This window comes from Mobula birostris, chromosome 5 (genome assembly GCF_030028105.1).
Source record: "Mobula birostris isolate sMobBir1 chromosome 5, sMobBir1.hap1, whole genome shotgun sequence".
Classification (NCBI taxonomy): domain Eukaryota; kingdom Metazoa; phylum Chordata; class Chondrichthyes; order Myliobatiformes; family Myliobatidae; genus Mobula; species Mobula birostris.
Genome location: NC_092374.1, coordinates 135,682,750 through 135,698,582, shown reverse-complemented (window position 1 = coordinate 135,698,582; position 15,833 = coordinate 135,682,750). Strand labels below are relative to the sequence as shown.

The window sequence follows — 15,833 nt, the reverse complement described above, 5'->3', positions numbered from 1 at the left end:
AACTGTTCCAGCTGCTACCGTCGGGGAAGCAGTACCACAGCATAAAAGCCAGGACCAACAGGCTCTGGGACAGCTTCTTCCATCAGGCCATCAGACTGATTAATTCATGCTGACACAACTATGTTATATTGTTGTACATACTATTTATTATAAATTATGAATTGCACATTTAGATAGAGATGCTACGTAAAGATTTTTACTCATGTATATGAAGCATGTAAGTAATAAAGTCAATTCAATTAGGCAAAGACGGATCCAAATTACAAATAAAAGTTCTATTCTAAGCTTTTCACAACTTGTTAATTGGAGTGTCCAATTCCCATTTTAATGTATTTTCACAAAGGGACACTTGGTTCAAAGAAGAAACTTACCTCTTTTAATATGATAATTTGGCTAGCAGCACTTAGATATTGAAGCTGATGGGTCACCAGAATACGAGGCTTATGCTTCAAAATTCCTGTTATACACCTACGGCACAAAAATAAGAAATAAGAATAATCAGCACCTCTCTACTGTGATCCCGAATCTAGTTTGCACTGTTTGATTTTGATGGTGACAATCAAGCTGTAGAACTGTTGACAAGCTAAGAACTTGACTACACATCAGTCTGCATAACAAGACTAGGAAAATGCAACTGAATGTATTAGTATAAAAAGAGGAAGATTTGAAACAAAACTGAATAGTGATCAGAAAGTCATGTCAGAATCTTATATCATGGACACAGGTTCTTTGGCTCACTGTGCCTGTGCTGGGCAAAATACGTAGCTACACTAATCCCATTTCTCAGCAGTCTACAGCTTTCTATGGCATGGCATTTCATATACTCATCCAAAAACTGAACTGTTTTAAGATTAATCACTTCCATCCCTCTGTCAGGACGTAAATTCCAGATACAGTCACTCTATATGAGTAAAAAAATCTTCCACAAATCCCTCCTAAATCTTCCAGTATATTTAGTATCCTCCCTCTGCAGCATTATAAAATTTAGGAAGTATATCCTTCATGACACTGAACCTATATGTAATGGCAAAAAGCACAACTTACAAAACTAAGTTCAATAATGGAAGTTTCTTCATTCATTAAACTGGAAGTGAGGGAAAGAATTTGTAAACAACATCTCTACATAGAGGTTAGATCCAAATTAAAAGAGCTTGAGAAATCGCGACTCTTAATGTCAAAAGAAAAAGTAAATTATATCAGTATGAATGCTTTGACTCCTATATTTTTTATACTTCAAGAAGAAACTTACCTCTTTTAGTATTACAAATTGGTGGTGTACAACCACCCTCAAAGTACAATATTTCTCTGTCAAATCCTTTCTGAATCTTCTGCCCTCTTATCTTAACCCTATGTCCTCAGGTTACTAACCATAGATTCTCATCCAAGTCACTGATATAGAAGACAAATAGCTAGCACTGAGGCCTGGGGAATACCATAGTCAAGGGCCTGTTGTCCGAAAAGAAACTTCCCATCACTACTCTCTCTAATTTGCTCTGTAACTGGATCCTCAACTTCCTCACCAGAAGACCACAGTCTGTGTGGGTTGGAAATAACATCTTCATCTCGCCGATAATCAACTCTGGCGCACCTCAGGGATGTGTGCTTAGCCCACTGCTCTACTCTCTCTACACCCATGAATGTGTCGCTAGGCACAGCTCAAAAGCTATCTATAAATTTGCTGATTACACAACCTTAGTTGGCAAAATTTCAGATGGTGATGAGAAGGCGTACAAAAGTGAGATTTATCAGCTATTTCATTGGAACAAACTTTCACTCAACATCAGTAGGACAAAAGAAGTGATTGTGGATTTCAGAAAGGGTAAGAAGAGGGAAAAGACATCATTCCTCAGTGAGATCAGAAGTGGAAAAAGTGAGCAATTTCAAGTTCCTAGGTGTCAAACATCTCTGAGGATCTATCCTGCGCCCAACATATTGATGCGGTTACAAAGAAAGCATGACAGTGGCCTTATTTCATTTGGAGTCTGAGGATATTTGTTATGTCACTAAAGACACTTGAAAATTTCTACAGATGTACAGGAGTGAGCCTTCTCACTTGCAGCATCACCGTCTGGTATTGGGGGGTGGGGACAGCACAGGATCAATATAAGCTGCATAACATTGTAAACTCAGTCAGTTCCATCATGGGCACTAGACTCCCAGCATCCACGACATCTTCAAGGAGTGATGCCTCAGAAAGGCAGCATCCATCATTAAGGACCCCCATCAACCAGGACTTTTCATTGCTATCATCAGGGAGGAGGTATAGGAGCCTGAGGGCACCCTCAGTGAATCAGGAACAACTTCTTTCCTTCTGCCATCAGATTTCTGAATGGACGTTAAACCTATTAACAATAACCTACTACTTTTTTATAAGAACATAAGTGCATAAGAAACAGGAGCAGGAGTCGGCCATCTGGCCTGTTGAACCTGCTCCGCCATTCAGTAAGATCATGGCTGATCTGACCATGGACTCATCTCCACCTACCTGCCTTTTCCCCATAACCCTTAATTCCCCTGCTATGCAAAAATCTATACAACCTTGTCTTAAATATACTTACTGGGGTAACCTCCACTGCTTCATTGGACAGAGAATTCCACAGATTCACCACTCTTAGGGAAAAGCAGTTCCTCCTCACCTCCGTCCAAAATCTACTCCCCCAAATGCTGAGGCTATGTCCCCTAGTTCTAGTCTTATCTACCAGTAGAAACAACTTTTCTGCATCTATCTTATCTATTCCTTTTATTATTTTCTATGTTTCTATAAGGGCTCCTCTCATTCTTCTGAATTCCAGCAAGAAATTTTGCTCTACTTATTTAATTTAGCTTTATTATATATGTATGCCTTACTGTATCACAGTATTTATGTATTGCAATGTACTGCTGACGCATAACAACAAATTTGACAACATATGCCTGTGATATTATATATGATTCTGATACTTCCTATCTTCACGTTAGCTTGCTGTCATGTGACCTAACTTCCCATAGCAAACTACCAAATGGAACCTTGTCAAGATCGTCTCCGAAACAAAACTGTGCTAACACTAATCAACCTTGTCTTTCCAAATATGTGTGTACTTAATCCTCAGATGCACTCTAGTAACTTACTTACCACATGTTTTAGGCTTACTGGTACATGCAGTGTGTAGTGAGACTGTGACGAAGGATAGGCAGATGATGGGTTAAAACTGCAGTCAGTGAGAGGGGTTAAAAGTGTGTCTTTAAATGAAGTAACACACATCAAAGTTGCTGGTGAACGCAGCAGGCCAGGCAGCATCTGTAGGAAGAGGCGCAGTCGACGTTTCAGGCCGAGACCCTTCGTCAGGACTAACTGAAGGAAGAGTGAGTAAGGGATTTGAAAGTTGGAGGGGGAGGGGGAGATCCAAAATGATAGGAGAAGACAGGAGGGGGAGGGATGGAGCCAAGAGCTGGACAGGTGATAGGCAAAAGGGGATATGAGAGGATCGTGGGACAGGAGGTCCGGGAAGAAAGACGGGGGGGGGGGGGTGGCGGACCCAGAGAATGAGCAAGAGGTATATTCAGAGGGACAGAGGGAGAAAAAGGAGAGTGAGAGAAAGAATGTGTGCATAAACATGAGTAACAGATGAGGTACGAGGGGGAGGTGGGGCCTTAGCGGAAGTTAGAGAAGTCGATGTTCATGCCATCAGGTTGGAGGCTACCCAGGTGGAATATAAGGTGTTGTTCCTCCAACCTGAGTGTGGCTTCATCTTTACAGTAGAGGAGGCCGTGGATAGACATGTCAGAATGGGAATGGGATGTGGAATTAAAATGTGTGGCCACTGGCAGATCCTGCTTTCTCTGGCGGACAGAGCGTAGATGTTCAGCAAAGCGGTTTCCCAGTCTGCGTCGGGTCTCGCCAATATATAAAAGGCCACATCGGGAGCACCGGACGCAGTATATCACCCCAGTCGACTCACAGGTGAAGTGTTGCCTCACCTGGAAGGACTGTTTGGGGCCCTGAATGGTGGTAAGGGAGGAAGTGTAAGGGCATGTGTAGCACTTGTTCCGCTTACACGGATAAGTGCCAGGAGGGAGATCAGTGGGGAGGGATGGGGGGGACGAATGGACAAGAGAGTTGTGTAGGGAGCGATCCCTGCGGAATGCAGAGAGAGGTGGGGAGGGAAAGATGTGCTTAGTGGTGGGATCCCGTTGGAGGTGGCGGAAGTTACGGAGAATAATATGTTGGACCCGGAGGCTGGTGGGGTGGTAGGTGAGGACCAGGGGAACCCTATTCCTAGTGGGGTGGCGAGAGGATGGAGTGAGAGCAGATGTACGTGAAATGGGGGAGATGCGTTTAAGAGCAGAGTTGATAGTGGAGGAAGGGAAGCCCCTTTCTTTAAAAAAGGAAGACATCTCCCTCGTCCTAGAATAAAAAGCCTCATCCTGAGAGCAGATGCGGCGGAGACGGAGGAATTGCGAGAAGGGGATGGCGTTTTTGCAAGAGACAGGGTGAGAAGAGGAATAGTCCAGATAGCTGTGAGAGTCAGTAGGCTTATAGTAGACATCAGTGGATAAGCTGTCTCCAGAGACAGAGACAGAAAGATCTAGAAAGGGGAGGGAGGTGTCGGAAATGGACCAGGTAAACTTGAGGGCAGGGTGAAAGTTGGAGGCAAAGTTAATAAAGTCAACGAGTTCTGCATGCGTGCAGGAAGCAGCGCCAATGCAGTCGTCGATGTAGCGAAGGAAAAGTGGGGGACAGATACCAGAATAGGCACGGAACATAGATTGTCCCACAAACCCAACAAAAAGGCAGGCATAGCTAGGACCCATACGGGTGCCCATAGCTACACCTTTAGTTTGGAGGAAGTGGGAGGAGCCAAAGGAGAAATTATTAAGAGTAAGGACTAATTCCGCTAGACGGAGCAGAGTGGTGGTAGAGGGGAACTGATTAGGTCTGGAATCCAAAAAGAAGCATAGAGCTTTAAGACCTTCCTGCTGGGGGATGGAAGTATATAAGGACTGGACATCCATGGTGAAAATAAAGCGGTGGGGGCCAGGAAACTTAAAATCATCGAAAAGTTTAAGAGCATGAGAAGTGTCACGAACATAGGTCGGAAGGGATTGAACAAGGGGTGATAAAACAGTGTCGAGGTATGCAGAAATGAGTTCGGTGGGGCAGGAGCAAGCTGAGACAATAGGTCGGCCAGGACAGGCAGGTTTGTGGATCTTGGGTAGGAGGTAGAAACGGGAAGTGCGGGGTGTGAGAACTATAAGGTTGGTAGCAGTGGATGGGAGATCCCCTGAGCGGATAAAGTCGGTGATGGTGTGGGAGACAATGGCCTGGTGCTCCTTAGTGGGGTCACGATCGAGGGGTAAATAAGAGGAGGTATCCGCGAGTTGTCGCTGTGCCTCGGCAAGGTAGAGGTCAGTACGCCAGACTACCTCCAATGGGATCCCACCACTAAGCACATCTTTCCCTCCCCCCCTCTCTCTGCATTCCGCAGGGATCGCTCCCTACACAACTCCCTTGTCCATTCGTCCCCCCCCATCCCTCCCCACTGATCTCCCTCCTGGCACTTATCCGTGTAAGCGGAACAAGTGCTACACATGCCCTTACACTTCCTCCCTTACCACCATTCAGGGCCCCAAACAGTACTTCCAGGTGAGGCAACACTTCACCTGTGAGTCGACTGGGGTGATATACTGCGTCCGGTGCTCCCGATGTGGCCTTTTATACATTGGCGAGACCCGACGCAGACTGGGAGACCGCTTTGCTGAACATCTACGCTCTGTCCGCCAGAGAAAGCAGGATCTCCCAGTGGCCACACATTTTAATTCCACATCCCATTCCCATTCTGACATGTCCATCCACGGCCTCCTCTACTGTAAAGATGAAGCCACACTCAGGTTGGAGGAACAACACCTTATATTCCGTCTGGGTAGCCTCCAACCTGACGGCATGAACATCGACTTCCCTAACTTCCGCTAAGGCCCCACCTCCCCCTCGTACCCCATCTGTTACTTATTTTTATGCACACATTCTTTCTCTCACTCTCCTTTTTCTCCCTCTGTCCCTCTGAATATACCTCTTGTCCATCCTCTGGGTTCCCCCCCCCTTGTCTTTCTTCCCAGACCTCCTGTCCCATGATCCTCTGGTATCCCTTTTGCCTATCACCTGTCCAGCTCTTGGCTCTATCCCTCCCCCTCCTGTCTTCTCCTATCATTTTGGATCTCCCCCTCCCCCTCCAACTTTCAAATCTCTTACTCACTCTTCCTTCAGTTAGTCCTGACGAAGGGTCTCGGCCTGAAACGTCGACTGCACCTCTTCCTACAGATGCTGCCTGGCCTGCTGCGTTCACCAGCAACTTTGATGTGTGTTGCTTGAATTTCCAGCATCTGCAGAATTCCTGTTGTTTGTCTTTAAATGAAGTACCAGGTTCAACAATTCCAGAGTTTGGAAAAGTGAGGATAACATAAAGGGAAGGAGAGTGTAGGAGAGGTTACGAAAGTCTCCAGAATAAATAGAAAGACAAAAAGATTAGAAATAATAAAAATTTAATTTCCAGTAACATGGGGTGGGGGCAATTGAAAAGGATGATGCATACATGACTGAAGGTGTTATATTTGAATGGACACAGTACACAGCATAAGGTAGGTGATCTTGTAGCGCAGTTAGAGAGAGGCATGTATGACGTTGTGGGCATCTCTGAGGCATGAATGAAAGAAGATCATAATTGGGAGCTGAAAATCTTTAGCCCCCCTGGCCAGCCTCAGGGTTGCTCAGCTTGCTGTCGTCTAGGGAAACAGCCCCCAGCCCCGGCAAACTGGGTAATTAGTTTGTGTGGATGCTGTGTGATGTACCCCACCCCGCCCAAATAACAGACAATATACCAGATACGATTAAATGATTTACAGTTTATAGATATTACTGGAACTACATAATTAATAGAAAATAAAATATAAAAGGAAAATCAAAGGCGCCACACTTATCAAAGTTCAATCTCTTCATGCACAAACAGTTGGAGCTCAGGACCCTTCTGCTTCAGGCGACCCCTCGGACCACCTCGACCGGCTGCCTGGGACCAACAACAGTGGTCGACCAGACGCTCCACACCAGTCCGTCTCCGTCTCCTCTCCTTGCCAAACGCCCCGCTCAGGGTCCGACCCCGTTAGTGGACTCACAGCGCCTGGTCCATCCTTTGCCTCTCTCTCCCACCTTCTGCCCCAAAACCCCGCGCATACAATATCTTCAGATACACCAAAAACATAACAACTATCTCAATTGGTTCGTAACATCTTCTTATCACCACCTAACCCAAAACAAGCTGCTAGCGCAAGAACTTTCTCAGCGTTTAACATAACAAAGAAGTATTTCCAAGTATAACATAACAAAGAAGCCATTTTAATTAGACTACGCAGTGACAAAAAAAAGAAATCCCCTTACACATCCAAGGATACATGTTGTAGCAAAGGGTCAGGCAGATAGGCAGAGAAGGTAGAGTAGCTCTGTTAGTAAAAAGAATGAAATCAAATCTTTAGAAAGAGGTGACATAGGACCAGAAGATGCAGAATCCTTGTGGGTAGAGTTAAGAAACTGCAAGGGTAAAAAGATCCTGATGGGAGTTAAATTCAGGCCTCTGAACAGTAACCAGGATGTAGGGTACAAATTACAATAGGAGGTGGGAAAGGCATTTAAAAATGGCAATCATCACAGTGTTAGTCATGGGAGATTTCAATGTGCACGTAGATTGGGTAAATCAGTTTGGTGCTGGATCTCAAGAGAAGACATTTAAGAGATAGCTTTTGAAAGCAGCTTGTGGTTGAGCCCACTATGGGGTCAACCATTCTGGATTGGGTGTTGTGTAAGGAACCGGATTTGATTAGGGAGCTCAAGGTAAAAGAACCCTTAGGAGTTTATGGATATACCTGATCAGGTCCTGGAGACTTACTGATTTGCATATGTTTTAATACATCCAACATCTCCTATGTTGCAATGCAGACTGACTTAAAGACTTCTCCATCTCAAGGTCCAAACCCTCCACAGTAAAAGTAGAGCAGAAATATCCATTAAGTAACTCACCAATCTCCTCCAGCTTCACAACAATGTCCACCTTGGTCTTTAAGGAGCCCTGTTCTCTCTATAGTTACTTTATACTTTATTGTCGCCAAACAATTGATACTAGAGCGTACAATCTTCACAGCAATATTTGATTCTGCGCTTCCTGTTCCCTGGAGTACAAGTTGATAGTAAATATTAAAAATTTAAATTATAAATCATAAATAGAAAATAGAAAAGGGAAAGTAAGGTAGTGCAAAAGAACCGAGAGGCAGGTCCGGATATTTGGACGGTACGGCCCAGATCCGGGTCAGGATCCGTTCAGCAGTCTTATCACTTAAAAAGAAGCCGTTCCCAAGCCGTACGAGTCTTCAAGCTCCTGAGCCTTCTCCCGGAGGGAAGAGGGACGAAAAGTGTGTTGGCTGGGTGGGTCATGACCTTGATTATCCTGGCAGAAGTGCTCTGACAGTGTGCGGTGTAAAGTGAGTCCAAGAACAGAAGATTGGTTTGTGTGATGTGCTGGGCTGTGCTCACGATCTTCTGCAGCTTCTTCCAGTCTTGGACAGGACAACTTCCATACCAGGTTGTGATGCACTCTACGAGAATGCTTTCTACGGTGCATCTATAAAAATTAGTGAGGGTTTTAGGGGACAGGCCAAATTTCTTTAGCTTTCTCAGGAAGTAAAGGCTCTGGTGGGCCTTCTTGGCAGTGGACTCTGCTTGGTTGGACCAAGTCAGGTCATCTGTGATACTGACCCCGAGGAACTTAAAGCTTTTGACCTGTTCCACTTGCGCACGACCGATGTAAATTGGGTCCTGTGGTCCGCTACTCCTTCTGAAGTCAACAACCAATTCCTTCATCTTGCTGACGTTGAGGGATAGGTTACTGTCTTCACACCATGCCAAAGTTATTACTCTTTGTCCCTTAATATACTTCTAATATCTTTTCGGATTTTCCATAATCTTTTCTTCCTCCCTTTTCGACTTACTGATTTCCTTGTTAACTATGCCCCTGCAGCCCCTCCAGGATTCACTTGATCCGAGCTGTCTGTACCTGATCCATGCCTCTGACCTTCTGGTTTAAGATGGAGCTACAAATGACACACAATTGCTCACTGGTAGTTCAAAAAGAAAGGAATTTGATTAAAACCATTATTAATAACACCTCTTAAAAAAAGTAAATTGTGATAAACTATCACTGCAACCAATGAAGAAGCGAGCGAAGGCAAAAGAAATTTGCCGGTATGCCCTGCTGCTGCACAGTAAAGTCAATGCACTTGGAGTTGGAGCTGTGCTGGTTGGAGAGGAGAAGACAGGACAGAAAGTTCTGATTGCTAACCAACTAACCCAGGTTTGAGGGTGGATCGCACTAAACGCTGAGCCGAATTGGAGAGGTCGAGAACGGCTTCTTTGGCAGCAAAATGCAGGTCCGAAGCGAATCGCTGGGTGGTGTGTTCAAGGCCTGGAATGACTTGCCACAGTGAGGTCCAGGTTCTAATGCAAGGTACAATCCACTGTTTGGACAATCTAAATGCCAGCCCATATAGACTGGAAAGGCAGGGTGTTGAGAGTCAGACCAAGTAGGATCAGTCTGTGTGCTGTGCCGATTTGCAGAGATTGAACAATTCCTTCAGCAGTGAAATCCAAGCCCGGAGCGATTTGAAACACAGAAAACCTACAGCACAATACAGGCCCTTCGGCCCACCAAGTTGTGCCAAACATGTCCTTACCTTAGAACTACCTCGGCTTACCCATAGCCCTCTATTTTCCTAAGCTCCATGTACCTATCCAGGAGTCTCTTAAAAGACCCTATCATTTTCACCTCCACCACCGTCGCCAGCAGCCCATTCCACACCGCGGTGAGTGTGTGTGTGTGTGTGTGTGTGTGTGTGTGTGTGTGCGTGACCGCGGTGAGAGAGTGAGTGTGTGTGTGTGCGTGAAAAACCTATCTGAGGAAACTTGGAATGAAATTTTTAAACTGGTTAATACTTCATCACTATGTGCTTGCCATTTCTTCATACAATTCAAGGTGGTACATAGAGTCCATATGACTAAAGATAAGCTATCTCATTTTTATTCGGATATATTTCCCTACTGTGACAGATGCAATAATGGAGAAGCTTCATTAATTCATATGTTTTGGACTTATCCATGTCTTGAAAAATAATGGAAGGAAGCTTTTTCAAACTTTTTCTTTACTTTTCAAAGTCAATTTTAAGCCTAATCCTCTGACGGCCCTACTCGGTATTGTTGCAGGACAAGATATCAAGTTAAAGACATCTGATTTACATATTTTGGCCTTTAGCTCTCTTATAGCTAGGAGGGTGCTTTTGTTTAAATGGAAAGATGTTTCTCCTCCTACTCATGCTCAATGGCTATGCGACGTTATGTCATGCTTGGATTTAGAGAAGATTCGTTGTTCAATTTCTGAATCTCGTCTTTCAAACATTGTGCGGACCCTTTCTGAATTATTTTCAAAACTTTCAAAACGCTCAATTCGTTGTTTAAATTTAGATGTTGGCTACTATTAATTTTTATTATACGAGAAGGTATTTTACCTTTTTTTCCTCCTTAATAAACAGCTACGGTCTTGGTAGGGGTTAGACTCTTTTTTTGTAATAAATTAGGATATTTCAATATAACTGACTAACCTACATGAATACGGGGTAATGAGATTGTTATTATGAATAGATATAATGTAATTGGTAGTTGTTTTTTTTCCACCTTTATATATACTTTCTTGTACTCTCTATTCTTCTATGTAGAAACTAATAAAAATATTGAAAGAGAAGTCTCACTGACCAAGTTTGGCCCTAAAATGAAAGCTGTTCTGCAGGAATGATGACAGGCCTCCACCGCTTTGCAAATGATGGAGAGTTAATTTTGAAGGTTGGTTTTAGAATATCAGAGTAATACATCATAGAAACAGGCCCTTTGGCCCAACGCATCCATGCTCCAAGGACCTCTGAAGCTCGTCCCATTTGCCCATATTTGGCCTTTATCCCTCTAAGCCATTCCAAGACACAAACTGATGCGACTATTTTTTTTTAAATGTTGTAATGATATCAATTTCAATTGCTTTCCCTGGCAGCTCATTCTATTCATGCACTACCAGCAGCAAGAAGAAGTTGCTCCTCAAATCTCTTTTAAATCTTCCCCCTCGAACTTTAAACCTATGCCCACTAGTGTTTGGTTTCCTTTTCCTAGGAGAAAGACAGTGTGCATTCACCCCATTTATGCCCCTCGTGATTTTATATAGACACATAGAAAGTAGGTGCAGGAGTAGGCCATTCGGCCCTTCGAGCCTGCACCGCCATTCAGTACGATCATGGCTGATCATCCAACTCAGGACCCTGTACCAGCCTTCCCTCCATTCCCCCTGATCTTTTAGCCACAAGGGCCATATCTAACTCCCTCTTAAATATAGCCAATGAACTGGCCTCAACTGTTTCCTGTGGCAGAGAATTCCACAGATTCACCACTCTCTGTGTGAAGAAGTTTTTCCTCATCTCGGTCCTAAAAGGCTTCCCCTTTATCCTCAAACTGTGACCCCTCGTTCTGGACTTCCCCAACATCAGGGACAATCTTCCTGCATCTAGCCTGTCCAATCCCTTTAGGATTTTATACGTTTCAATAAGATCCCCGCTCAATCTTCTAAAATCCAATGAGTATAAGCCTAGTTGATCCCGTCTTTCATCATATGAAAGTCCTGCCATTCCAGGAATCAAACTGGTGAACCTTCTTTGTACTCCCTCTATGGCAAGGATGTCTTTCCTCAGATTAGGGGATATACATCTGTAAGGTGTATAAGATATTTCGTCTGGCTTTTTAGGAACAGATGCCAGTATTGTAAGAGTACTGGAAGTGTCTGGCTTGACATCACAAGTTCAGGGTGCAAAGATAAAAATGTAATGAAAATACTTTTAATAACAAATACAGCACTTTGTAAAGTATTCAGCCGCCACAGCTATTTTCACATTTTACTGTTTCATTTCCTAAACTTAAAAAATACTGAAGTAGGATTTTTGAGCTAATCCACAAAACATTGTGCATCACATTAAATCAAAAGAAAAATTATAAAACCTGTCAACATTTTACTAAAAATTAAAAAAGCAATATCGTGAGGCTGAAAAAGTATTCAACCCCTTTGTAATTACTACATTAACTTTCCTCAACTGCAATGAAGAATCAGCTGAATAAATACCCACTTTTCTTTGTAAGGCCCAACAGTATGGTAGATTTTCAACAGACCAAACCAAAATAAAGACAAAAGCGCATTCAAGACAAGCCAGGGAAATGATAATAGAGAAGCACAAATCTCAGGAAGGGTATAAGATCATCTAAAATATACCTTAGAGTTCAGTGCTGTTCATTGTGGAAAAAGTCAGAATAATAAGAAACCACTGCCACACTGCCTAGTCAGGCCACCCCTCTAAACTTTAGTCGCTGGAGAAGCTTGTAAGAGAAGCTACTGTGACACCGACAGTCACTCGGAGTGAGCTGCTGAAGTCAGTGGCTGCAACTGGAGATGAAGTTCATGGCTCCACATCTCCAAGGCTTTGCACAAATAGACTATATATGGTAGAGTGGCAAGGAAGAAGCACTGGTTAAATTAAAAAAAGCACATCCTTGCCCATAAAGACTTTGCAAAGTGTCACTTAAAAGATATTGTAAAGATGTGTCACAGTCATAGTCATACTTTATTGATCCCGGGGGAAATTGGTGGAAGAGGGCCTGTGTTCGGATGAGACTAAAATGGAACTTTATGCCCTCAACTCTAAGCAGTACATGTGGCGTAAATCTAATACTGCAGTTAAGCCAGGTTACACCATCCCTACTGTAAAGTATGGTGGAGGCAGCATCATGCTATAGGGATGCTTTTCAGCAGCAAGGATTGGTTATCTGGTATTGATGGGAAGATGAATCCTGCTAAATACAGAGAGGTCCTTAACAAAAAAACCTGCTGGCCTCTGCCAGAAAGCTTAAACTGAGGAGGAAGTTCATCTTTCAGCAGGACTACTCCTGCTCCTATTTCTTATATTCTGATGTTCTTACTACTACCCAAAGCACACTGCCAGAGTAACCATGGAGTGGCTTCAAACAAGGAAACCAAACAAGGAAAATTGATGTCCTTGAGTGACCCAGTCAGAGTCTTGACCTTAACCTGCTTGAACATCTCTGGAAAGATCTCAAGATTGCTGTCCACTGCCATTCCCTAACTAACCTGGCACAGGTTGAACAATTTTTCAAGGAGCAATGGGCAAATTTTGCTCCATTACATTGTGGAAAGCTAATAGAGACTTATCCAAAAAGACTACTGGCTGTAATAGCTGTGAGAGGTGATTCAACTAAGTACTGAGCAAAGGGGGATGAATACTTTTGAACCGCTGACATTTCAGTTTTTGAATTTTTAATTCTTCATGCTTTACAATTTCCTCTACTTTTTGGGCTCTACTGGGGAAAAAAAAAGGAGTACGTGATTCACAATAAAAAATCTCAGTTAAATTGATCAAAATCTCTGGATGTTACACTCATTTATGTGAGCAATGGGTTTGGGGGCTGAATACTTGTACAATGCACTGTAAGTTATCCAAAATATGTCTAACACATTGGTCGTTTTCCGGCTACTCACTGCTCGAACAGGTATTTTCCAACTTCAGCATCAACAGCACTGAGAGGATCATCAAGCAAGTAGACATCAGCATCTTGATACACACATCTTTAGTGAAGAGAAAATTGAAACAACGCAGTATTACTTCTTTGTTCATATCCAAATTCAGCAACCACAAATTCTTCATTATCAGTCTCAATATCAGATTTCTGAACTGTTCATGAGCACTGTCTTATTATTCCTTTCATTTTACACAATCTATTAATTTCAAAATTTGCCACAAAACAAATTTAATGACACAAAACAGTGATAATAAACATGATTCTGAGATCAATTTATTCAACTTGTCAATTTTTCCTGAAATATTTGGAAAGTACAGCAAGTCCACTATCCCATTATTAAGGAATAGCAGATGAAGATGCAAGGGATCCAAGGTGACTTGGTTGTTTCGATTCAGGATCAGCTTGCCCATTGAAGACAGAGGGTACTGCTCAATGAAACCTGTCCTGGCTGGATATGTGACTAGTGGTGATCTGCAGGGATCAATAATGGCAGCTGTACTGTTTGTGATATATATTCATGGCTTGGATGGAAAATCCAGTTCACATATACAAAGTCTGTGGCATGGTAGAGAGTGTAGGTGTTTCAAGTGTAGTCCCCCCTGGCCACCCTCAGGGTCGCTCAGCTCGCTGTCGTCTAGGGAAACAGCCTCGGCCCCGCCAAACTGGGTAATAGTTTGTGTGGATGCTGTGTGAGGTACCCCACCCCACCAAATAACAGACAATACACCAGATGCAATTAAATGATATACAGTTTATAGATATTACTGGAACTATATAATTAAAGAGAATAAAATATAAAAGGAAAATAAAAGGCACCACACTTATCAAAGTTCAATCTCTTCGTACACAAAAACCGTTGGAGCTCAAGACCCTTCTTCTTCACCCTGCGACCCCCCCTCGGACCACCTCGACCGACCGCCTGGGACCAACAATGGTGGTCGACCAGACGCTCTACACGAGTTCGTCTCCGTCTCCTCGCCGAACGTCTCGCTCGGGGTCCGACCCCGTAAGCGGACTCACAGCACCTGGTCCATCCTCTGTCTCGCTCTCCCGCCTTCTGCCCCAAAACCCCGCGCATACAGTATCTTCAAATACACCAAAACCATAACAACTATCCTAATTGGTTAATAGTACTCTCTTATCACACACTAAAGCAAAAACAAATGGTTAGTGCAAACTTTCGCAGCGTTTTAACACAACAAAGCCGCATTCCCCAGATTAACATAACAAAGACGCCATTTTAGTTAGCCTCCACAGTAACATAAAAGTCGAAACCCCCTTACACAAGTATTGGCACAGTTACAGAACTTAGTTGCAGATACAAATGGAGAAATGGCATGTGAAGTTCAGTCTATTCACGTGTGGATGTTACACTTGGGAAGGTCAAATGTAAAGCGACGGTACATTTTAATGGCAAAATCCTTAAGTGTTGATGTTTTCGCCTCTCTTCCTTCCGAGAGAAGGCTCAGGAACTTGAAAGACTCGCACGACCAGATTTGGGAACAGCTTCTTTCCAACTGTGATAAGACTGCTGAACCTGGATCTGGGCCGTACTCTCCAAATATCCAGACCTGCCTCTCAGTTCTTTTGCACTACCTTACTTTCCTTTTTCTATTTTCTATTTATGATCTATAATTTAAATTTTATTATTTACTATTGACTTGTACTCCAGGGAGCGCGCGCAGAATCAAATATCGCTGTGATGATTGTACGTTCTAGTATCAGTTGTTTAGTGACAATAAAGTATAAAGTATGTACAGTGTGATTATTAAAATGTTGCAGTACAAGAGGAATCAGGAGTCCAAATACAAGAAACACAAAAGGTCAGTGTGTTGGTATAGCAAATAATTAGAACAACTAATGGAACATTGGCTCTTATTGAACAGAAGTATAAAACTAGGGATATCGATGATTCAGATCATGGATTAAATGGTTTTGTGGCTAAGTTTGCGGACGACACCAAGATAGGTGGAGGAGCAGGAAGTGTTGAAGAAACGGAAAGGTTGCAGAGAGATTTGGTCAGTTTAGGAGAGTGGGCAAAGAAATGGCAGATGAGATACGATGTTGAGAAATGTACGGTTGTACATTTTGGAAGAAGAAATAATCGGGCAGATTATTATTTAGATGGGGAGAAAATTCAAAA

General features: G+C 43.2%; 1 protein-coding gene across 1 annotated transcript in view; it reads right to left on the bottom strand.

Annotated features, from left to right (window-relative positions):
* abcc4 (ATP binding cassette subfamily C member 4 (PEL blood group)) overlaps nt 1-15,833 on the bottom strand; it is a 338,193-nt gene that overhangs the window by 175,073 nt on the left and 147,287 nt on the right. The window contains exons 13-14 of the mRNA XM_072258740.1: nt 13,650-13,736; nt 372-468 (exon numbers count right to left, since the gene is read on the bottom strand). Of these exons, the coding sequence (XP_072114841.1) occupies nt 372-468; nt 13,650-13,736 (184 nt within the window). The remainder of the gene's footprint in view (nt 1-371; nt 469-13,649; nt 13,737-15,833) is intronic.